The sequence below is a fragment of the Poromitra crassiceps genome (genome assembly GCF_964638095.1).
Source record: "Poromitra crassiceps genome assembly, chromosome: 20".
NCBI classification, from domain to species: domain Eukaryota; kingdom Metazoa; phylum Chordata; class Actinopteri; order Beryciformes; family Melamphaidae; genus Poromitra; species Poromitra crassiceps.
In genome coordinates this window covers 28,871,291-28,896,894 of record NC_139637.1, presented here as the reverse complement: position 1 = coordinate 28,896,894, position 25,604 = coordinate 28,871,291, and the positions used below count along the sequence as shown (strand labels likewise).

At 42.1% G+C, this 25,604-nt stretch overlaps 1 protein-coding gene and 1 long non-coding RNA gene across 5 annotated transcripts in view; both read left to right on the top strand.

Moving 5' to 3' along the window:
- Window positions 1-369: 369 nt before the first annotated feature.
- Window positions 370-25,604, top strand: part of LOC310795102 (NACHT, LRR and PYD domains-containing protein 3-like) — a 65,835-nt gene continuing 40,600 nt past the window's right edge. For all 4 annotated transcript variants that reach the window (XM_083657131.1, XM_083657130.1, XM_083657129.1 and 1 more), the window contains exons 1-6: window positions 370-407; window positions 14,049-14,159; window positions 19,335-19,448; window positions 19,902-20,024; window positions 20,447-20,566; window positions 23,262-23,381. In XM_083657131.1, coding sequence (XP_083513257.1) covers window positions 400-407; window positions 14,049-14,159; window positions 19,335-19,448; window positions 19,902-20,024; window positions 20,447-20,566; window positions 23,262-23,381 — 596 coding nt within the window. In that variant the 5' untranslated portion in view covers window positions 370-399. The remainder of the gene's footprint in view (window positions 408-14,048; window positions 14,160-19,334; window positions 19,449-19,901; window positions 20,025-20,446; window positions 20,567-23,261; window positions 23,382-25,604) is intronic.
- Window positions 5,994-9,119, top strand: LOC310794654. The gene is made up of 3 exons (XR_014553579.1): window positions 5,994-6,057; window positions 8,777-8,888; window positions 8,995-9,119. It is a non-coding gene; the product is annotated as an uncharacterized lncRNA (long non-coding RNA).

Here is a 25,604-nt window from a genome sequence, read left to right as displayed (position 1 = left end):
GTATATAAATATATATATATGTATATTTTTTTGCGTCTTGTATTGTCTCGTATATTGTTTTATAAAAGAATGGAAAATAAAAATAAAGAACAAACAAAAACAACAACAACGACAAAACAACACTAGACTCTAGTGTTTTTTGTTTAGTTTTTTTCCTTTTTCAAACTAGCGGGATGACAGTGGGTGAGTTAACATGCACAGAGTTGTTTTTGTGTGGAGTGAGGTCACCCTCTGCTGGATTGTACTTGCTTGTGTGGAAGCTGCTGGCTTCTCTCTCTCTCCCTCCCCTCTCTCTCTCTCTCTGCTCCACCCCCTCTCTCCTCCCCTCTCTCTGCCCCTCCCCTCTCTCTCAGAAAAGTTCCACTTCCACATATCGGTGTGACGCAGTTCATTTCCAGCATGAAAAGGTATTGTTTTATTGTACAGTAACATTGTATCCTGTCTTATATTATCATTATTGTATTGTAACATTGTATGACATTTTATTATGGTACAATAATATTGCATTCTGTATTATTGTAGGCTTAGGTGAGGGTGACTAGACTTTCTTTTTTTTAGGCCTAGTTTACACGACAACGCTCCCTGCATGAAACAGCAAACTTCTGTTGGCTTTGGGCCTGCTGTTTACAGTAGCCTACATAATGGACTTATTGGGGGCTGAAAATGCAAGAAAAAGTAGAAGCAGGTTCCAGAGTGGAATTCTGTGATAGCGCTCCCCATATTATTGTAGGCTACTATTAGTAACAAACACTTTGGTGTCTGACTGTAAGACAGTGTTACAGATGCAGCCTGTGTTTGGTTGTAAACACAGCTCTTTGTGACAGTGTGTGTCAAGCCGTCTCTACTTTCTCAGAAGGCTGAGGTCCTTCAACATCTGCCAGACAAAGCTGAGCATGTTTTATGAGTCTGTGGAGGCCAGTGCCTTCCTGTTTGCTGTCATGTGCTGGGGCAGCAGGCTGAGGGTGGCGGATGCCAGCAGACTCAACAAACTGATCCGCAAGGCCCGGGACATTGTGGGCTGGAGCTGGGCTCTCTGACAGCGGTGTCAGAGAGGAGGATGTTGTCCAAGTTGCTTACCCCGTTGCATGATGGTTAGACAAGTTGTCCGACTTGCTCCGACTGCGTGAGCTACGGGACTCTCGTGAGAGCGAGGCGGGCACAGATTTGGAGCGAGGCGCCGCAGTTGCTCCCCACCAACTGCGACCAACTGCACAGAGCAGAGGATGACGAGAAACGCATCAAGCTGATCGCCCATTGGTTCAACACAGGTGCACCACAAACCCACAGTGAAGTGTAGAAACTTCCCTGGGAAGCTGCCACTCTATATTTTACATACATTTTACATTTATTTTACACCTGGAATGCCTACATTAAAATAAAAATAAGTAATCATAAGTAATAATAAGTAATAAGTAAAACCTAGGATTACTTTCAGTGCAAGACTGATTCCACGCAGATGCACTACAGGAAGTCATTCCTGCCTGTGGCCATCAAACTCTTGAACTCCTCCCTCAGGGGCATCAGACTCTTTAACTCCTCCCTCAGGGGCATCAGACTCTTTAACTCCTCCCTCAGGGGCATCAGACATTTGAGTCCGTCAATATTATAGCCATGGACTCACTCCACCCGTCTACATAGGAAAATAAATTAATACAAATAAAACACTAATCACACTTTAATGTACATCTGATTGTCCAATAAAACCCAATGCAATAACCGCTAAATACTGCAATTTGTGCAATAATCAACTATCCACACTGTTACAAATGTCTTTTACTGACTGGACATAATTACTGTTTTTTGTTTATTATTATTATTCTCATTATTATTAGTGTTATTACTATCACTCACACTGCTGTGTATAATACTATGTACCTCACATATTCACTTTCATTGTGTATATAGGCTACCTTACTTCTATTATAAGTATCATATTTTTTATTGTTGTGTGTTTTTTGGTCTACTCTATGCTTCAATAATGTCTCTATGTTTATATTCTTCCCTATCTGAGTGTGAGCAAATGTAGTATGGCATCATTTCCCCCCGGGGATCAATAAAGTTATTCTGATTCTGATTCTGGGAACAGGGCAGTGTTTGGTGTTAACAGTAAATAGCACGTAGCCTGCTTTTTACATTTGTTTTTGTGGTTGTGGGATAGTTTGTACCAATCCTGGAGAATGACTTCCTCAGTCAAACCACTTGTCTGTTTGTAGCGTGAATTTCACTCTGGTAGACGGAAACCTGTTTTCACTTGTTTGTGTTTTCAGGCCCCAAGAATGCTGTTGCCGTGTAAAGGGAATGCACTAACGTAAAAAAAAAAAAAAAAAAGTTTGACGTTTTATGCAGGGAGCGTTGTCGTGTAAACAGGGCCTTAGCCTACTATTAGTGCTACTTAAAGAACTACTTCAACACATTTATATTTGGACTTCACTAAAGCATTCATACATTTTACTACATCTAGTCCTAAAACTTAAAAGGTGTACTGCACTGAAACACCATTTCAATTAAATAGCATTATTTTAAGGTATATTCTGGTTGTCCAATTATAAACGTGTGGTTGTTGGTGTTGTTGTTGTGTCGTCATCATCGTCACTGTCATTGTTTCTGGTTATCCACTTTCTGCTGTGTCTTTAGGGTTGAGAACCAAAACTCTATTCCAAATTAGAACCAAATCCAATACCTGTAAAAAAGAGATGAATTTCAGGTCTAAATATCGGTTCCTAAACACATTTCAGGTGCACTTTGATTTGTAGTCTGCCCGGCTGCTGTGGCTGTTTGCCAGTTGAATGTAGCCTATGCATGTCTTCCTGTCTCCTAAAGCTACACACATAGTGCTCTTTCTGGCCTGTACAACTTACTGTGATTGACTTCCATTAGATTACTTCCATCACCAGCATGTCTCCCCAGGTGAAAAAGTAGTATACTTTTGTATATTTGAAATATAATTTAAGTATACAAAAGTTATTATAATTATACTTTTACTTTTTGTGCTTAATATAAAGTATATTTAACATGTACTTTTATAAAGTGTACTTCAGAAAAGATGCCATTAAGGTCAATTTAAATGTACTAAAAATAAATATACTCATTTTTCCAATACTTAAAGTGGTATTTTAGTTTACTTTTAAAAAGCGTACTTTCTTGCAAGTGTATTATAAATTGTACCTAAGTATACTTTTAAAATAGTATACGAAATTGTAAATACTTAAAGTGGTCATATAGTGTACTTATAAAAAGTATACTTATTTTTAAGTCAATTTTAATAAAGTATTAGTATACTTTATCATAGTACACTTTAATTGCTATTATTTACACGTGCATTTAAGTGTACTTTAAAAAAGTGCACTTTAATATAAGTTAATTCTAAGCTGTATTTTAGTGTACTTTTAAAAAATATACTAATTTGCAACTACGTAAAGTGGTAATTTAGTATACTTATGAAAAGTACACTTATTTTCAAGTCCATTGTAATACACTATTAGTATACCTTATTATCATACACTTTAAGTGGAATTATTTATAAGTGTATTTAAGTGTAATTGCAAATAGTACACTTTAATATAAGCTCATTCTAAGCTGTATTTTAGTGTACTTTTAAAAAGTATACTAAATTGCAACTACGTAAAGTGGTCATTTAGTATACTTATGAAAAGTACACTTATTTTCAAGTCCATTGTAAGACACTATTAGTATACCTTATTCTCATATACTTTAAGTGGAATTATTTATAAGTGTATTTAAGTGTAATTGCAAATAGTACACTTTAATATAAGCTCATTCTAAGCTGTAATTTTAGTGTACTTTTTAAAAGTATACTAAATTGCAAATACGTAAAGTGGTAATTTAGTATACTTATGAAAAGTACAATTATTTTCAAGTCAATTGTAATACACTAACAGTATGCTTTATTGTAGTACACTTTAAATTTAATTATTTATAAGTGTATTTAAGTGTACTTGCAAAGAGTGAACTTTAATATAAGTTCATTTTAAGCTGTATTTCAGTGTACTTCAAAAAAGTATACTAAAGTGCAAGCACTTCTAGTGGTAACATAGTGTACTTGTGAAAAGTACACTTTTGTTAAAGTCCTTCTTAATACACAACTAGTATGATTTATTGTAGTGTACTTTAATTCCACTTCATTAGAAGTGTATTTAAGTAAACTTATAAAGAGTGCACTTAAATGTTAGTTCATTTTAGCTGTACTTTAAGTAGGATAAGTTGTAAATACTTACAGTCGTAATACAAGATGGAAGGAAACTAATTACTAGTACTCAAATGAGTGTAATTGATTAGCTTTTTGTGTACTTGTACTTTTTTGAGTATGTCTTTATTCAGTCATTTTACTTTTTATCTAGCCCTTTATGCACTAAGTGTGACCCTATAGTTTTTAGACAGTGGGGACAAAAGTTGCTCCAAAATCATTAATTTTTTTATTTCCTACATTGAAGTAAAAAGTAATTATATTACAGTTAGTAATCCAAGTAATTTCAAGTTACTGCATTACTTTCTCCAGCGCTGGCATAGTGTTGAAATGAAAAGTGGAGATAGGTCTGGCTTTGCAAGACTAGTGTTGCCAGATCATGATTTGTTTTTGTACTATATAGGCAAATAAATAAAATGTATGACGTTTGGCTGATTGTTGACGTAACAAGTACTTTTGAAACCAAGTAATAAGTAAAGTAATTGTATTACTTTTTAAATGAATAATCAATAATAAGTAACTAATTATACTTCCCAAACACTAATTCTGAGAATGTTTGTAAAGCTAGCTGGCTCACATTAAAATAACATGTCTGTGTGTCTGTGTGTCTGTCTGTGTGTCTGTCTGTCTGTCTGTCTGTCTGTCTGTCTGTCTGTCTGTCTGTCTCCGTCCGTCCGTCCGCCTGCCTGTCTGTCTATCCGTGTGAGAAGGTAGCAAGGTGACATTGACATTTAGGATCTTAAAATTTACTTTTTCTCTCTCTCAGCACTGATCCCTATTTGTCTGAAATATTCAGCTCTTCAAATAAGATCAGTAAGATCAAAATTAGCCTGCCCTGCACAAACACAATCATGTGTCTCAGACTCAGTGATCAAATTCAAGTATCAGCTCCATGTAGCCTACTGTATTCAGTTCTCAGATAAAATAGATACCACTAAGCAAATAAAACAAGGGTAAACAATAAAATAAGTAGTGAAGTTATTAATAGCCCATACAATTTTTTTTTAAGACATGAAAGCGAGGTACTCCCGGTTCTGCCTATAAACGCAAAGAAGAAGAAGAAGAAGAAGAAGAAGAAGAAGAAGAAGAAGAAGAAGAAGAAGAGACACTATTATGTTTTTGAGCACTTTGGTGGACATCGTTTTTGTTTTTCCCACACTGTGAATAATATTGTGTAACTGCTAAAATTCAGAAGGTGGCGGTATTGCACAAAATGCTGTTTGCCAACCGCCATTAAATATCAGAAGAAGAAGAAGAAGGTACTTCCGGAAGTGATCATGGCCAGGCCAGCCAACATGTTTCGTTTGAAATTCGAGCGGGCGTCCTGCCGCCCGGGATACGGTAATATTGACAAAACTAGTTGCTTATCATTTAAAACTGTATGTCTTGTATAAGCAGACGGTACCAAAGTATTTTGGTGTACCCCGAAACGCAACATTATGTGCGTTTTTCTATTAGCTAGCATACGTTAGCTAACGCTAAAGCAGATTAGCTTGCGTTAGCGCTTATTCTCTGTATAGACTGCTTTAACACAACGTTACCAGCGTTAGTTAACGCTAGGTTAGTCTGTGAGACTGATGTAACGTTAATGTTACGTTAACAGTTGAATCGTTTTAGACTTATTTGTGAATTACATTTACTCAAAGGGTGAACAGTATGCTACAAAACAATGCTAGCTGACGTTAGTGTGGGGACTCAGTCTGCTTAGCTAGCAGCCAGAGACAATCAAGTACTGTATAACGTTAGCTGCTAACTCGATGCTAGTTACAACTCTCTCCTGTTCACAATAGGCAGTCATGTCGGGAGGATTTTGTCTGTCTTGAAGGGGTGATCATGAAAGGCAACGACAGAAGGTAAGAGGAATAAGGTTACTGTTCTTCCTCACACACCATAAAATAGTAAATGGTCATGTTAACCTGTCTATTTTGTCATGGTTTATCACAGAACAGATATTATTTTCTTATATATATATTGCAGGGGATTCATCCCCCGGGGAGCAGAGTGAGAACTGCAAATTCCACACAGAAACTCCTTTTTGATGAACCCACCTGGGCAGTAGGCAGTGAGGACATGGGGACAGTTAGCCCCATAATGTGACACTGCTACTGTACTCCGATAATATTCTCGTACAGCAGTCATCGTCACACAGCGTTTGAATCCTCACTAGGTAGAAAACGGTTACACCCTGCCTTTTCGAAACCCCCCCACTCCGAAGATCGACCTCCATTCTTCGTAATGGAGGGGTTTTCCCATTTTTTTAAAGGCACCCCTATTCCGAATGGGGACATCCCCTCCATTTCGAAACCCCCCCACTCCGAAATTGATTTTCAAGTCCATATTTCTCAGAGTTTCCTGCATCAAACACTGCAACTCATTGTTTTTTATTGAAAATATGCATAGGCGGCGCTAGACCATCGGGAATGGGGAAGCTAAATTTCCTCCGATTTTCATAAAACAAAATCAATTCAACCCGACTGGCATTCACAAATAAGAACGTCCACATCTTGCTAATATGACTCAACCTTATTCAACTGTGAGCATTTGACTCAAAGTTACAATTAATTTTTTTCAAACACTTGTCAGGGTATGAATGTGGGCGTGTGTAACAGCTCACCTTTAGATGTGTAGAAAACATCATTTATGATTAGATCCTGTCGGCGTAAAAATAATCAGTTGAATATGCTGCTGTGGAACAGATCTGTATGGCAAGACAACATAAATTAACAATGTTTAGTGATTGTAGAGAGATATCTCTGTGCACCTGCAGAAAACTGCGAGGCAGGAATGCGCAAGACCACACCTGGTAGGCTATTTAGACCAGCAGAGTGGAAAGTCTGTGTGCCAAAAAATAAAAATAAAAACACTGCTCCGGGCCCGATACGCGGTTAACTAGAGTGTGCGTTGTCAAGGTGTAGCCTATTTCTTTGCGGAGTGGGGGAGAAAGCAAGCAGGACAGCTGTGCCCAGTCCCTGAGCAGCGGCTCGCACGATTCTGAACAACACAGAGTGCAAACATGTCTGTGATCCACAGCTGATTTTAGGATGTATCCAACGTTCACATTCCTGTATCTATCTGAATGCAGCAGGCTCGTGTTTACTGCTATAGCGAAATTATATGAAGACAGTGACATATAATAAAAAAAACAATGAGTTGAAACATTTATTTCAAGCTGCAGGAATGCAGGAAACTCGGAGAAATATGGACTTGAAAATCAATTTCGGAGTGGGGGGGTTAAATCAATTTCAATTTCGGAGTGGGGGGGTTTCTGAGTGGGGGGGTGTCGGAACGATGGTGTTTCGGAATGGAAGGCGGTCCCCGCTGAAAACGCTGTTAAAAAAGCTCTCCTACCTGTATCCGACCTCCGATTGCAGATCCGAAGATATGATAGTCCGCCTAGTGAAGCCAGTAATTTAACCGGCGCTGTTAAAATGATACTGCTTGCGTGAAACACCCGTTTAGAAGCAGTCTTTGCACAGCCTGTGCCGTATTGAGGACAGGAGAAGCCGACAGGAACCTATTTCATGACATGTTTTGCTTCCCAGGTGCGCTGGATTTGCGTTGATCACTGACAGCCGCCGTCTCCGTGTGACTGCATGTGTTGTTTGCTCGCCATGTGCAAGCGGTGCACCAAGATAGTGAGATCAAACACACCCTGCTGTAAATTCAGCGCAGGCTGTACAAAGACTGCTTCTAAACGGTTGTTTCACGCAAGCAGTATCATTTTAACAGCGCCGGCTAAATTACTGGCTTCACTAGGCGGACTATCATATCTTCGGATCTGCAATCGGAGGTGGGATACGGGTAGGAGAGCTTTTTTAACAGCGTTTTCCACCTATTGAGGATTCGAACGCTGTGTGACGATGACTGCTGTACGAGAATATTATCGGAGTACAGTAGCAGCGTCACGTTATGGGGCTAGGGGACAGTCAGCTTCTTAGTGTATGTAAAATTCTGACACACTGGAATAGTGAATTACAAGTGAAATAATAGACTGTAAACTCTCAATTTCATGGACCCTCTCTTAATGCAAGTGTGTGTGTAGAGAGAGCTATCTCACTCTCTTTCTCCCTGCAGAATCATATTAGCTTCCCCGCGGCGTGGCAGCAAATGCTTTATGGACCGGGGCCCGGTGGGTGGGAACCACTGGTGTAGAGGTAAAAACACTTGCCTACCACCGCGGAGTCCCAGGTTCAACTCCTGCCAGAGGTACCTCTGGCTTGGTCAGACATTCCTAAAGATTGGCCGTGTCTGCGGGTGGGAAGCCGGTAGGGTATGAGTCCTGGTCGCTGCACTAGCGCCTCATCTGGTTGGCCGGGCCACCTGTTTTGGGGAATGGGCACTGGGGGGAATGGCATGATCCTCCCATGCGCTACGTCCTGCTGGTGAAACCCCTCTGACCCGCGCAACGACCGTTATAACGGGGAATTGGCCAAGTACATTTGGGGAGAAAATGTGAGAAAAATCCACAAAAAGAGATTCTCCAGAAGATGCTGAAAAAAAATTACACTCATGAGTACTACAGATAGAAAATGAAGTTTTCTCACTGCAATCTTATCTGACTTTGTTGTCCAGCTTAAGGCAGTGTGTCCAGAGGCTGCTCTGTGTGCGCTGCATCTTCACTACCCATCTACTCCTCGTAGAAACTCGACATCACTCCATCGACAACAGATACAGCTGCCCAGAGGTATGACAGTACAACTGTATTTTATTTAAAAAAAAAGCTGAGGGACCTGGTGCTTGCATGTGGTTGGAATACAGTATATATAATAGTTCCTGTTTGTGATTCCCAGAGCGGTCGTGTCACCTGTCAAGGGCCTGTACCAGCCACCCACCCTCTGCTGGGATACCAGCCATCCAGCCGCTGCTCAGCGCTGCCCTGTGTAGAGCATCCTGCCCACTCTCAGCAGACTTTCCCCAAGTAGGGCTGAAATAGGAAGAGACTAAGGTAGAGTCCTGCTCTGGATGTCTGTTTTTATTTGCACAGCTCCCCATGTCTTATCTTAATCATGGAATATTTCAAATGTGATACAGTTGCCATACTCTTCAGGTGCTTCTAAAAGCTGTTGGGAGTAATTGTTGGTGTGGGTGTGTGTTTCTAGATGTGCCCTCTGGTGTGTTTGCTCCAACCTCATCTTCACTGAACATCAGATCATCCTCAGTCTGACTGACCTCACTCAGCCTCAACGTAAAGCACACGCCACTAACGGACTCGTCAACATCAGTAGGTGGGTTATCCCTTTTTATATTATTATTTTTTCTCATTTCCCCCAATTGTACTTGGCCAATTTCCCTCTGCTGCCCCGCTCGCTGCTCCACCCCGTCTGTCGATCACATTTGCCAGCTGCTTTTCACCTGATAGCGGGGAGCTTCAGTGGCTGGACGTAGCATGTGGGAGGATCACGCTATTCCCACAGTCCCCTTCCGCCCCGAACAGGCGCCCTGACTGACCAGAGGAGGCGGTCGTACAGCGACCAGGACTCATGCCCTTAATCTGGCTTCCCGCCCGCAAACACAGCCAATCGTGTCTGTATAGACGCCCGACCAAGCCGGTGGTAACACGGGGGCACGGACCTGCGACCCTCATCTTGGTAGGCAGGGAATCTACCGCTACACTACCCGGACGCCCAGTAGGAGGAAATATTAAGCAGGAAGTACAGTATATGCTCATTTATTTGTCTGCTCATAGTCATCTAATTCCAGGGCTGGCCTGAATAAAAACATTTGGGCTCCGGATATTCGGTGGTAGGTCAACAGTGAATATTTGGATATTTGAGATGCAACACGCATCTTGGTCTACTTTCGGTTTCGCGTTTCTCCCCCAGACCATGCTGCCGCTGGGGAAGAAACGCGCACACACAGTGGTTATCCTATAGAAATGACTGAAAGATTATGTAAATATATTAGGCTATACGCTGTGTTGTGTTCTGTGTGCTGTGAACATGACTCTGGAAGGAATTAACTGCAGCCACACCGATCCATCAGAAAGGATAGATTTCTGTTGTTTTGGAATGTCAACGCCATTTAAAAATAAAATAGAAAATGCCTCTAATTTGCGGTGACAAATCTGTCCGTCCAGAAAGAAGATGTGGCCTGTGTGTTTCAGTAGCAAGCAGACTACTGTCTCTTCACACCCAGCACGTTCTCATTCTCATCGCATCCTAGTTTGACGTATAGTCAGGATCCCATGGCCCACTACCGATGTTAACAGTTCCATTCCTCCGCCGTTAAGAACTAAAGTAAACACGTGGGCCTCTATCTTCCGACAGGCGCTAACCCTAAATAGCGCTTTGCGCACTGTTTGCGCGTGCATTAAGGCACGGACGATAGCGTTCCGCCTTGCCTCCCCCACCGAGCAGCAAAAAAAAAACATCCCCACCTCACGGGAGCTACTGGTAATGATTTATACAGAAATTTTACTGTTTCAAAGTGATATAATTGTCTGGTAGACGTGACCTCCCTGATTTCTAAGTTAAAACAGCCCCGAAATATGTTGGGGATGCAATTCTCGGCGGGCATGCGGAAACAATTCTGCCAAAAATCATCTGCGCCCCAAAATGGTAACTGTCTGCCTTTCCGAAGCTCTGCCACTCCGAACATTAACTTCCAGTATTCGGACTGGCGGTCGTTCACCTTAGAAGCCGCAATGCCGACCTTAGGTTTAGGCGTGGGGGTGGGAGAGGTTAGGTTTTGGGTTAGGGTCTGGGGGAGGTTAGGTTTAGGCATGGGGGGAGGTTAGGTTTGGCGTGGGGGCTGGGAGAGGTTAGTGAAAAACGGGGAATATAGAACCCTTTCTGAGTGCCGATATTTCGGAGTGGCAGAACGTCGGAGTGGCAGCACGTCGGAGTGGCAGCATGTAACCCCCCAAAATGCCCGCGCAAACGGGATTTGGGCGGTCTTAACTACCAGAATTATTCACAGGCGTGACCGGGCAAGGCTGGCATACGTCAATCAAAACCAATCAGATTCCCGTCTCGCAATGGTTGTTTGCGTGAGGTTTCCTCACCGAGGCATGCAATATGCTGTAATTATCTCCATGCGTAATAGAGTGTACTCACTCCTGCGAGGACAGAGAGAGCTTATTGACAGATCGTCTGTGGTGCCGACCCTTCAGGTTATGAAGGTAAATAGCCTATGTCCATTGTCCCACAAGTGTTCTCAATTTATTTCCCTCTTTGCGATGTGATAAAAGTTTCTCAGTGAGTTATAGTTGATTGCCTCACTGAATTATCTGCTGCTAATACCCAAATATATATAAATATATATAAATATCCAAAAGTAATTCCACTTTCCACTCCGCAAATACCTCTCTGCGCTCGGAGCGCAGCCGTAATCTCTGTGCAGAGCGCCCAGCGCAGAGAGGTATTTGCGCGTAAGAGGTCCTTTTCATAGCTCTTAGCGCAAAGTAATTGCGCGCTGCTGACGATAGGATAACGCCATCTATCCCACATTTTAGCGCTGAAACGCCTGCTTTGGCTTGTGGCAGCCAATGCCCAGTACACTTACTGTATCTCACAGTCATGCGGTTGTGTCCGCCCCCAATTTGCATTGCGCATGGCGTTAAACGAGCGGAAAATTAGCGCTTTTGGGAAGATAGAGGCTAGGGCTGCACGATGTGCGATAACTGTTCAATATTGTGATGACGATATGACCTGCGATAAATAAAAAAATGCTATAAAAAAAATATTAATGGGTAGGGGTGCTCTGATCCGGCTAAGCCACGATCCGATCCGATTCCTATTCCTGGGGTCACGATCCGATTCCAGAATCGATTCTCGATTCCAACGATTCTCGATTCCAGAATCTAGAATCGATTCTCAATTATGTAGTTTGATATTGCAATAACACACAAAGGTAAATCTAAGACAAAAAATGACAAATGTATTAATGCTGAACTTCAAATTCAACTTCTGAAGTATTACAGTGAGGGCCTAAATTCATTTTGCAATACGAGTGTGTTAATTTAAGCATATGTATCAGTAAGTGGCACGGGATTCTCAAAGCCTGTGTTGAGGGTCATACGAACAAAAATGCACTCTTGAAGCTAAAAAAAATCCAAAACCAACAAGTTAATTATTTACATTTTTACTTCAATGTAGAACAGTCATTTCTTACACATGAGATTACTTTTAGTCATAACGATTATTGAAAGATATTCCATATTCCAGACTGAAATGTTATAACAGAAGTGGAGTATTGGCCAGATAACACGTGACTTTTGCGATGTGTTCATCGCGCATTTTCATATCGCGATGACGATGAAAATACGATAAATCGTGCAGCCCTAATAGAGGCCGTGTAGTGCCGTTGGTTAGGTTTAGGCAACAAAGCCACATTGTTAAATTTCTACCTCTTCTCTTACAGTTCCTTGACCTCTGCGTTCACTATAAAAGCTTGTCTTGCATTAATTTGTCTTTTTCTTTTCTCATCCCCTCAGCCTTGTTGGCGGACAGGTCTTCCACTCCGGTGCAGAAGGACAGCAGCCTATGGGAGCAGATCACAGCCTGCGTTGTCAGCCAGCCTGCGTTGTCAACCAGCCTGCCTTCAGGACTGTGGCTTCATGGTTTAACATTTTGGTTATTTGGCTCATCGGACTTACTTATGTCTACTACGCCTCCTGGGGTATAGGCCACCAACAAGGGCTTTCCAGCCATCGGCTCATCGGACTGATACCGATATATTCAAGATCAAACATCAGCTGATAGCCATATGATTGCTGATATATTGTGCATCGCTACTGGTAACTGTTTTAATTTCTTACATACATTTGTATTACCATAATATTTTAATGTAAATAAAATGTGTTTTTCTCATAATTGAAGTGCAATTGGTCATTGAACAAAACGGCACATTTGGAGTGTACTAAAATGGCACCATGTGAAGTGTAATAGTGATGTATTGTGAGTATACTTCAGGAACATTTAATACAGTACTTAAAGTATAACAATGTTCTATTTAAAATACACTTTTATCCTGACGCATAAGCAATGATGGAATACACTTCAGATACACTTTTAGTCAATTATAGTACACTTTAAGTACATGTCTTTATTATGCTTAAATTGTGATAGAACTTCACTATAAATACATTTCTTATTAACAATAGCACACTTTAAATGTACTACCGTAATTAAAATCAAAAAGTGCATTTGAAGTTTATTTGAAATATTACTGAGGCATGCTAGAAGAATATTAATAGTATGATAACTGTATTTAAAGTATACTTGTAGACTACATCAATTGATCTATAATGCCTTTTTAAGTATACTTTCAACACACTGGTGATATAATACAATTGTACTGAAAGTGTGTTTTGAATGCTCACGAATCATGCTTTTCACTGGTGTACTTCAGTACACTTAAAGTTTATAAAAAGTTGTTCCAAAAAAGCATACAAATTACACTTAAAAGGTGCTCAAGGAGTCCATAAGTACTACTAAATGACTACTTAAGTACACTTAAGTATAACTTAAGGGTGCCAAATTAACATATGCTAACTGAAAGTGTACTTAGTACATACTGTGAAAAGTATAATTTAAGTATAATACTTTTTCACCTGGGTCTTGACAGTATTGAATCATATAACAGCAACCAAAAAAATATGTTCCATAAACTGTATGAAGTCAATTGAGAATATGAATGACTGAATATGGCTTGTGTCAAGGTTTTTAAAAGTAAACGTTTATCTGTGAAATAAGCATGTGACCTGTTTTGACCCCGTCCCTCAAACAATCAGAATCACGAATCATCAAGAACTGTAATCGATAAGCAGAATCTGAACCATTGAAATCCAAAGGATACCCAACCCTGCTGTGTCTGTCTGACCTGCCTCCTCTCTGTGTACCAGGGTCCAGCAGGAGAGTCCAGGCTCTCCTCAGCCCAGCTGTAAGTCCACGAGGAGTGAGGGCTCAGAGGATGGCTCTACTGATGTTACACAGCACCCTTCTTCTGGAAAGCAGTAGGTTCTTCTCATATTACAATCTTTCTGTGTTCATATTCTATGACCCAAAAGTAATTGTGTGAGTCATTGCATAGCCTCCCTAAGTGTGTCATCCAGGTTCTTTCCAGAAATGACCACAATGTTTAGTGTGAGTGAATTGTGAATTGTGTTCGGCCACAGCTATGCAATTTTACGTGCGATCTTTCAGGAAGTGTGAAGAGCACCTCTGCAGGTGACCTAATGGCTCAAGGAGCCAGATTTCTGACTAAATGGGCAAAACTGGCCAAATTAGTGGCCAAAATGACTCAACACAAGTACAGTATCATATATATCTCCAGAGTGGTGGAGCTTACAGTGTAGCCTATGTGTTCGGCCCAATTCACCAGCAGTACTCGTAGTATGTTGTAAACGGAGTCCACAGCACAAGAATTTCACACGTGATACTTGTACCAGGGAGTGACAATAAAAATCTTGAATGTTGAATCTACTCCTGATATAGACAAACAGTTCCATGACAACAAAATGCTTTTTAGCCCATCTGCCTTCATTTTTAAAACTAAAGTGAAGATATTGATATCTATATGAAACTAGAAGACCTAAGGCATCCATTGACCATGCCATGGTAGCTTGTCTGGAAGTGGGCTAAATAACACAAAAAAATGTAGGCACAATTTTATTGAGGTAGTAACTGGCTGGTCATTTTCAAAGGGGTGCCTTGATCTCTCACAGCATGCATTTTTCTATGGTGTTCCCAAGCTCTAGGTGTCTTAATGTGGTTGAAATAATTCCAGGAGCAGCTTCCCAAATAAATGATAGGCTAGCATTCTGATATCTTCATGTGAGAGGTCATGTGCAGCCCACTAGATGATGCTCTGAGGCTCAGTGGGCGATGGCCGGTGTTTGAGAAACACTGTTCGCAGAATATGGAGAGAATATTTGTTCGTCACTGTAAAGCTACAGCATATTAAAGAGTATATTAATGCGATGTGTGTAGTTCTTCCTAGATCTAGCCTCTTCGTTTTGCTCTCAAATTGCTCCCAGATTGATGCATTTTACTTTCAAATGTATAACAGCCCCACCAGCCCCACCTGCTGGGGTATGAATTGCTGTCTCATCTTGCACCCCTTAGTTGCAAAGCCTACAATCAAAGGTGTTTCTAGTTTTTAAATGGATTTGGCTCGTTTTGTGATGTACTGTCACGTTACCTACATAAAAATGTCAAGAATCCAGGAATTCAGCAGCCTGTTGCACCAGCTGAACGTAAGTTCTGTCTTAAGTTAGGGTGTAAAGTCCACACTAACTGCTACGTTCAAACTAGTTAGTTTGACACTAAAGTTGTGTCTTTGTTTGGTTGCACCACGGAGACGTAAGGTACATCTTAACTAGTAGACCCTAAAGTCCATAACCAAAATAGTGTGTCGCAGACAATGACGTGTACAGTATCTGTGACCAATCAGTGAAAAGCACGGTGGAAACTGTGTTTATTTACCGTTGTTTAAGTAAGTGGAGTGAAAACAGGACATGTTGCCCACCGCAAATTAGTGCTTTCATATTTCATCAACACTAATCAAATGAGAACGTTATTGAGTAACGTTCGTTTAGGTTCATATTACTGTTAACGTTTATCTGTGAGCTCTTCATCAGTATTGTAGGCTAATTTACCACCATCCTGCCTCCCTAAATTGTTGCGGTTATTTTAATTTGTATGCAGTGCTGCAGCTTGTGGGAAACAAAAGCGTGAGTCATAAATATCAACGGGTGTAATAATTGATCACGGAGAGCGCGTTGCGGACGCAAAACAACGATGCGCCACGGTGCCAAGTTGCAATCCGTGCCAACTGCTATTTTACGGAGGACTTTACACCTAGTAAGACGTAGGTGTAAATTTTAAGTTCTAACTTATGCCTACGTTGTAACTATTTCACTTGGTGCAACCCAAATATTTTTAGTAGTGCGTAAACTCGGACTTAGTAAGACTTTACGTTCAAACTAGCTTACGTTTCAACTGACGCACAGCTGGTGCAACCCACTGCAGGTCTCTTAAGACCCAGACCCTATCCGACAAATGCTTTTGTCGTTGCGGCCGGAGAGTGGGCCGACCAGAGACAAATTCCCGGGCTACTTTTTTACCTCAGTTCGCCAGGTCCACAAAGGTTGGGTTAAGTTCAGTTTTTAAGCTACAGCTGAGTTTATGATATTCTTGGAAATATGTATGCCTGTAATGATAGCTCACTGGGAAGTGTGGGTAAAATGGCTCCAAATGTTGGCAAAGTTTTGAAAAAGGTAAATGGGCTCTCACATCAAGATAGAATGAAATTGCTTTACAGCTATGTCTGACATGTCAGCTACATAGTTTTAAGAGCTCCAGGGTCGTGCAGTGTTCTGTATGTCTGACATGGCAGCTACATAGTGTTTAAGAGCTCCAGGGTCCATGCAGTGTTCTGTATGTCTGACATGTCAGCTACATAGTGTTTAAGAGCTCCAGGGTCCATGCAGTGTTCTGTATGTCTGACATGTCAGCTACATAGTGTTTAAGAGCTCCAGGGTCCATGCAGTGTTCTGTATGTCTGACATGTCAGCTACATAGTGTTTAAGAGCTCCAGGGTCCATGCAGTGTTCTGTATGTCTGACATGGCAGCTACATAGTGTTTAAGAGCTCCAGGGTCCATGCAGTGTTCTGTATGTCTGACATGGCAGCTACATAGTGTTTAAGAGCTCCAGGGTCCATGCAGTGTTCTGTATGTCTGACATGTCAGCTACATAGTGTTTAAGAGCTCCAGGGTCCATGCAGTGTTCTGTATGTCTGACATGTCAGCTACATAGTGTTTAAGAGCTACAGGGTCCATGCAGTGTTCTGTATGTCTGACTTGTCAGCTACATAGTGTTTAAGAGCTACAGGGTCCTGCAGTGTTCTGTATGTCTGACATGTCAGCTACATAGTGTTTAAGAGCTCCAGGGTCCATGCAGTGTTCTGTATGTCTGACATGTCAGCTACATAGTGTTTAAGAGCTCCAGGGTCCATGCAGTGTTCTGTATGTCTGACATGTCAGCTACATAGTGTTTAAGAGCTCCTGGGTCCATACAGTGTTCTGTATGTCTGACATGTCAGCTACATAGTGTTTAAGAGCTCCAGGGTCCATGCAGTGTTCTGTATGTCTGGCATGTCAGCTACATAGTGTTTAAGAGCTCCAGGGTCCATGCAGTGTTCTGTATGTCTGACATGTCAGCTACATAATGTTTAAGAGCTCCAGGGTCCATGCAGTGTTCTGTATGTCTGACATGTCAGCTACATAGTGTTTAAGAGCTCCAGGGTCCATGCAGTGTTCTGTATGTCTGACTTGTCAGCTACATAGTGTTTAAGAGCTACAGGGTCCATGCAGTGTTCTGTATGTCTGACATGTCAGCTACATAGTGTTTAAGAGCTACAGGGTCCATGCAGTGTTCTGTATGTCTGACATGTCAGCTACATAGTGTTTAACTCATTGAATGCCATGGACGTCCTTCGACGTCCAATTAAATAGTGACGTAGAATGCCACGGACGTCCTTCGACGTCCAATGCGTTTTTTGACGGTGGGACGTCGATCAAAGCCTTCCGCAGCTCCTGTACAACTATAGTAGCTATTGGAGGTGTATAACCTATTTTACGGACTCATTAGGTGGCGACAGTGCTTGCTCGGTGCAGTCCAGATTAGAGACAGGTCCGAGAAACAGCCTAAAAGCCGTGGATCAAAGACAAACCGATGCATGCTCCCAGAGCCATTTGCTCTGTCGCGGGAGCTGACATTGGCTCCGAACAGGAGTCAATCCGCGCTCACAACTGAGCCCCTCTGTCCCTGTCTGTCTGTCTGTCTGTATAGTTTCTCCACCCGATTAGCAGCCAGGAAAGCAGCCCCTGACGCCAAACCATTCAGCAATCCGGGTTGGCTCTTCCCTGCTGTGGCGCTGAGAGCCGACAGCAGCACACAAACGCAGCACTCCGAAAATATAATGGTTGCGTGAGGCTGTGTGCAGTGTGGGGAGGAGTTTACGGGGGGAGGGGGGGAGGGGGGTGGTGCACGCAGGGCATCACACAACAACTACGTCACTACATCAGAAAATATTATCTTCAGACTCAGTGAATGTGCTTGAAATGCTGCATTTCACAAAAGGCGGATTATCTCAGCTAATAATTTGAAAAGCCTGAAAACGCTGAAAACAACCTATCTTCTCCGGCTCATAACTAAAGAACGGAAAATGGTATCAATAAACTTTTTTTTGCTGATGATACAATAGAGCCAGCTCGTTCTTGTGCGTGTTCGGTGTTTACATAGTAATATCACACAATATTCTGTGGGCCTCGAGAAATCACTGAAAACGCTCTGAAAACTCTGGCACTGGGAGCATCCGTTCTCCAAAAGTGGCTGGCACTCAATGAGTTAAGAGCTACAGGGTCCATGCAGTGTTCTGTATGTCTGACATGTCAGCTACATAGTGTTTAAGAGCTCCTGGGTCCATACAGTGTTCTGTATGTCTGACATGTCAGCTACATAGTGTTTAAGAGCTCCAGGGTCCATGCAGTGTTCTGTATGTCTGACATGTCAGCTACATAGTGTTTAAGAGCTCCTGGGTCCATACAGTGTTCTGTATAAAGTGTAAATATGTCATTCTCACCTTTTTTTCCTCACCTATTTCTGCACACTGTAGTAGCTAATCATGAATGATAATAATAATAATAATAATAATAATAATAAAGGTAATAATAATAATAATAATAATAATAATAACAACAATAATGATAATGATAATGATGATAGTAATAATAATAATGCAAAAAAGCTGACAGCAGTTTATTTGTTCTAGGTTTTGTCATGTTTCTCCCCCCCCTCTCTCTCTCATTTGGGGAAGTGGTCCTTGGAAATGCTGCTTCTCTAGCTCCCAATTCCCCTGTGAGGATCTAACCATGTGTCCATAAATCTCCATTCAGCAACACCTGTCACCTGAATGAAAGTTCCTATATATTAGTGACACGATGGTAACATATTTGGTGTTCTTATTACACTTAGGCTAGTACAGTAACTCTGGAAATGGCTCCCACAGACTGCTTCAAATGGTTCTTTACAGAATAGAATAGAATGGTTCGTCACCCTATCACATGCAATGTTGTCTGTCTTGACTAGAACTAATGATGATATGTATAAAACATGTGTTTCCAGAGGTCAGTACCACAGGCAGAGAGCAGAGTCACCCAGCTGTCTGTCTATGAAGAGTGACTGGTCTAAAGGACTACCTCCAGGCTTCAGTAATGAACCTGGACCTTCAGACACAAAGTAAGAGGACTGGTTATACTGGAATGGAGGAAATGTTACTGGAAAGAGAAAAATAACTCACTGCTCTACAAAACAACCTAAATGGATGTTTATGATGGTGTTTGCCAGAAACAAACAATTATTTCATTCACATCTATCAAATCCAATAATCTGTGTGTGTGTGTGTGTGTGTGTGTGTGTGTGTGTGAGTGCGTGTGCGAGTGCGTGTGCGTGTGTGTGTGTGTGTGTGTGTGTGTGTGTGTGTGTGTGCGTGTGCGTGTGTGCCTATGCGTGTGTGTGTGTGAGTGTGCGTGTGTGACTGTGAGTGTGAGTGTGTGTGTGTGTGTGTGTGTGTGTGTGTGTGTGTGTGTGTGTGTGTGTGAGTGTGTGTGTGTGTGTGTGTGTGTGTGTGTGTGTGTGTGTGTGTGTGTGTGTGTGTGACTAATGATATGTATAAAACCTCTGTGTTTACAGAGGTCAGCACCACAGGCAGAGAACAGAGTCTCCAGGACCCAGCTGTCTGTCTATGAAGAGTGACTGGTCTAAAGGACTACTACCTCCAGACTTCAGTAATGAACCTGGACCTTCAGACACAAAGTAAGAGGACTGGTTATACTGGAATGGAGGAAATGTTATTTAAAATGTACTGCAAAACTATGGAGGCCAGGAGTGGCCATAAGGAGAGAAAACAATTTTATGGAGGGCAAGATCTAGATTAGAAAGAAAGTCACTGGAAAGAGAAAAATAACTCAACCTAAACGGATGTTTATTTGGATGATGTTAGCCAGAAACAAACAATTATTTAATTCACATCTATCTACTAATTCCAATAATCTGTGTGTGTGTGTGTGTGTGTGTGTGTGTGTGTGTGTGTGTGTGTGTGTGTGTGTGTGCCCGTGCATGTGTGACTGTGTTCGTGTGTGTTTGTGTGTGTGTGTGTGTGTGTGTGAGTGTGTGAGTGTGTGTGTGCATGTGTGTGTCTGTGACTAATGATATGTATAAAACATCTGTTTCTCCAGAGGTCAGCACCACAGGCAGAGAGCAGAGTCTCCAGTACCCAGCTGTCCATCTATGAAGAGTGATTGGTCTAAAGACAGCCCTCCATACTTCAGTAATGAACCTGGACCTTCAGACACAAAGTAAGAAGACTGGTTATACTGGAATTGGGAAATGTTATTTGATAATGTACTGCAAAACTACAGAGGGCAGGAGTGGCTATAAGGAGAGAAAACAGTTTTATGGAGGCCAAGATCTAGATAGAACAACATGAGCTCCATTTCACTCCCTGGATGTGGGTCAGACCTGCCCTCAGTTTGGTTGAATTCATGCACACAGAAGACGTTTTGTTTCCTCAATTTAGTGTTTTTCATTCCTACTAATTCATAATGTGCATGATGGCAAACGACACATCAATCATCCCAAAAAGCAAAACCTTTGTGTTCAACCAGCTCTGAAAACATGTTGATGTACTGATGATTTACACATTTTAATAATAATAATAATAATAATAATAATAATAATTGATTGGATTTATATATTTTATATAGCGACACAAAGCGTTTCACATATCAGGGGAGGGAGGGGGAGGGAACTCAACTCATCCACCACCTTGTGTCACCGCGTATGCGTTACTACAGGCAGGAAGACAGAAGAAGACCCGCCCCCGTCTTCCGGTGGCCTGTGCTGCAGTGTTTTCCTTCCCCCACAGAAATGCAACGTTAGGCAGTCGCTACGAGTTAGAGAAAAAATAAGAAGCATGGACATACCAAACAAAGTGTTTGTTTTTAGCTAACGCTAGTTAATCGCGTCGCCCATGGAACTGAGCGGAATTGAGCGGAATATTTTTCCTGGAGCACAGCACTTTGGTTCCGGCTCTTCCGCCCATAGCCAGAAGACTCGGAGCGAGGTTTTTCCATCCAGGCTACCGATGTGTAGCACCGACCTGGGTGATGCACGGCAGCCAGTTTGCACCAGAACGCTTACCACACATCAGCTATCATGGTGGAGAGTTGAGGACTGAAAATGCCAATTAAGTGAGGAGGGATGATTAGATGGCCATGATTGAAGGAAGGACTGTTTGGGAATTTAGCCAGGGCACCGGGGTTACACCCCCCAGGGCACCGGGGTTACACCCCCCAGGACACAGGGGTTACACCCCCCAGGGCACCGGGGTTACACCCCCTACTCTTGCAGAGAGTGCCGATGGGATCTTTAATAACCACAGAGAGTCAGGACCTCGGTTTAACGTCTCATCCGAAGGACGGTGCTCACTCACAGGACAGAGTCCCTGTCTCTGCCCTGTGGCATTGGGGAGATTATTCACCAGATCAGATTACTCATCAGCAGTGTTGGGGGTAACTTATTACAAAAGTAACATATTACATGTAATATATTACTTTTAGCAGTAACTCAGTAATATAACTGATTACTTATAGGATTTCAGTAATATTATACCAGTTACTTTGTCAAGTAACTCAAGTTACAAATTGAGTTACATTTTATTAAATCAAAGCAAATATTTAAAAAAGATACAATCATTTCCTAATCAAACTGTGTGTTTTTATGCAAATAACCACTATAGATGACAATAACAAAGGAAAATAATAACATTTAGAATTTTGGATTGTTTACACTGACTTCAAGGCGGTTGAAATTTTTTTTTGGGATGGTTCCGGGGCGGCGATGTCATTCTGCTGCTGCTGTTGTTTTGGTAAAAGTAATGCAAAAGTAATGTAATAAGTAACGAGTTACTCTACACAGAAAGTAATATTGTAAAGTAACTTATTACTTTCAAATGAAAGTAACTAGTAATATGTAGTATATTACATTTTGAAAGTAACTTGCCCAACACTGCTCATCAGACCATTCGGACCAGAGGGAAAGAGCACCTCCTACTGGTCCTCCAACAACACTTCCAGCACCACAAAGCCAGTAATGTAATGCAGGAGCCACTGGTGTTTTATATGTTGAGAGTGCAATAAATGTTTTCTCCTAATGGTCACTCCCAGCGCTCCTTTTCCACTGGCACTTTTGGCCGTGCCAAACCAAACCATGCCGCGCTGGTTTTTCTGCCCCATACACATTTTAACGCACCGTGCCGTGCTGGAGATGGACCTTCTCTGGAGTGGGGCCAAAGCAAGCTGGACCCACCTCCAAGCAGACTGTGGTGACGTCTGGCAACCCATGATACCTTCCTATAACACTGTCCCTTGATCTGGTTTGGCTTAACCAGATCATTGCAATCTAGCTAAACCGTACCACACACGTTGTTATCAGCTGGTTGGCCATTTCCAAACTACTGATTTTCCAGAATGCTCATTGGTTCGTGGGCGGTGCCTTTTAAGTTTTAGTCATATCCTTGCAACTTAACCTGCTCTGGACGAGGTTAACTGTGAAGCATAAGTTGCTATGGAAATATATCTCGGTATAAGTTAACTAGCGTCGTAGAATGGCAAACCCAGGGTTAAACCTGAAGTTACCTCGCTAAGCCACTAATGTTGCTTTGTGGTATTAGGCCTCTGGACCTTCAGACACAAAGTAAGAGGACTGGTTATATTGGAAGCCTACCTGATGGAATATGATTAAATGAGATTGTATTTATGAAAGCAAGCTAGTAGTAAAAATATCAAAGAAAGTCACTGGAAAGAGAAAAATAACTTCTCACTGCTCTACAAAACAACCTAAATGGATGTTTATTTGGATGATGTTAGCCAGAAACAAACGATTATTTCATTCACATCTATCTACTAATTCCAAGAATCTGTGTGTGTGTGTGTGTGTGTGTGTGTGTGTGTGTGTGTAACTAATGATGATATAAAACATCTGTTTCTCCAGAGGTCAGCACCACAGGCAGAGAGCAGAGTATCCAGTACCCAGCTGTCCGTCTATGAAGAGTGACTGGTCTAAAGACAGCCCTCCATACTTCGGTAATGAACCTGGACCTTCAGACACAAAGTAAGAGGACTGGTTATACTGGAATTGGGAAATGTTATTTGATAATGTACTGAAAACTATGGAGGCCAGGAGTGGCCATAAGGAGAGAAAACAGTTTTATGGAGGCCAAGATCTAGATAGAACAACATGAGCTCCATTTCACTCCGTGGATGTGGGTCAGACCTGCCCTCAGTTTGGCTGAATTCATCCACACAGAAGACATTTTGTTTCCTCAATTTACTGTTTTTCATTCCTACTAATTCATAATGTGCATGATGGCAAACGACACATCAATCATCCCAAAAGCAAAACCTTTGTGTTCAACCAGCTCTGAAAACATGTTGATGTACTGTCAACACAGCCAGACCAACACTACATTTCAAATGAAATGATGTGCTGTGACTCTTTACAAGCTTGTGACTTAGGTCACGGTAATATAAGCTGGTGGACTCGGTGTGATTTAGGAGGGGGAGTTGCAACATTGTTGCATTTTTCATTTGGTCCGGTTCACTTTCACACAGCAATTTGTCGCTCATTGGCAGCCTCTATTTCACTGCTCCGCTGGGCCAGCTGTTCCTCCTTGAGCCGATCGTAGATGGCATAGAGGTTGGATTTGGCAGCTTTGATCTTAGTTCGGTGCTCTTCTGACTTGCTCCTGCTAGACTCTCTGTAGCACTTATTGATAGTGCTTTGTGCCGCAACGACATCTGGATGTTGAGAGATGAGGCTCTTCTTGATGTTTACTCTCTTTGGCACTTCATAGCTTAGGTGTTGGCCTCTATGAAGCACTGATAGTGGTCAGTGGCATTCTCCTCAATCTCCAGTGACTGGATTTCTCACCTCAATTGACCTATCGCTAAGTCCCGCCCCGAACGCAGACTAGCAAATCACAGCGTGTGCAGCTCCACCATACACTCGGACAACCTGAGCCTAGGGCTCCATAGAGAAGCAGAAGAAATCGGGGGATTCTCCTCTGGTTTTCTGGTGTTTCATACAGTTATAAATTGAAAAAAATGGTCAAACGATTTGCATGGGGGTACAGATGCAGCCAGCCAAAGTGGAACCAATGCACCACGACTGTCCTGCGTGCAAAGCGCAGCGCTGGACACACACACACACAGACCCTCACATGACGTTACGTTAGTCTGCCAGTCATACCCTACGGCAGTGATACTCAACTGGCGGCCCGCGATGGAATTGCATTTTTTTTTTTACAGTGCACCTGAACGCAACATGCAAGATACCCGCTGAATAAGGCCATGTTCAGACTAGGAGGCCAAATCTGATTTGTGAACTTTAGTGACCTATTAACACATTCACTGCCAGCCGTTTTTTTTTTACTGTAGGTAGCTTCTGCCAAAGGGTTTTTTTGAGGATTCTGGCTCATCTTTCAAGACCCAAGGATTATTTTCTGTTAGGATTTTGTGAACACAAAATATCTCAAAAGAACTAATAGAATGTGTGCTTTCTCTGTCTAAAAGAATTAGTTTGTAGAGTAAGTAGTTATGTAGGCATTAGCAGTTGAATACAGCATGATTTCAGAGATTTTCAGAGAGTTTTGAGATAAATTGATTTTTAGAACCACCTCACGTGCCTGTGATTATGGGTGCCCTTGGGCAAGTGTGTATACTGTATTGTGTTTGTGTGTGTGTGTGTGTGTGTGTGTGCGTGTGTGTGTGTGTGTGTGTGTGTGTGTGTGTGTGTGCGTGCGTGCGTGCGTGCGTGCATGCGTGCGTGATTCGATAGAACAGGCAGAACAGTCACTTTAACCATTTATTTTTGGCATCAGTGAGACATCAGACATCAAATATAATAAACAATATCGTTCTGAACAGTAATTTCCTCCATAGCACCAGCACCCCCCTCTCCTTCAAACTCCTCCCTCCGTAGGTGTGTCTCTGGTGGCTTTGCAGTGTTTGTCACAGGCGAGTTTCTGTTGCCTGTTTGTCTGTGCTGCTGCTGCTGGCGCGGCCGCTCTCGGGCGAGTCTGGATGACTGTAAAATCGGGCTTGTTCGTTTCTGGGTTTTCGGTTGTGAGCTTTGATGAAGCTGCGTGCGATTCTGCTGGTGTTTCAAAGTGTGTTGCACCCATAATCTATTATGCAAATTTGCAATCCCCCACCGCCAGCTCCCAGCGCGAAAGCGAAAGCGTTTTCGCCAATCCATTTTCATGAGAATGGCTTCCTCACGTGGCTGTTTTTTCTTGGCTTTCTCTCGTCTGGAGAGCACTGTCGCCACTTAGTG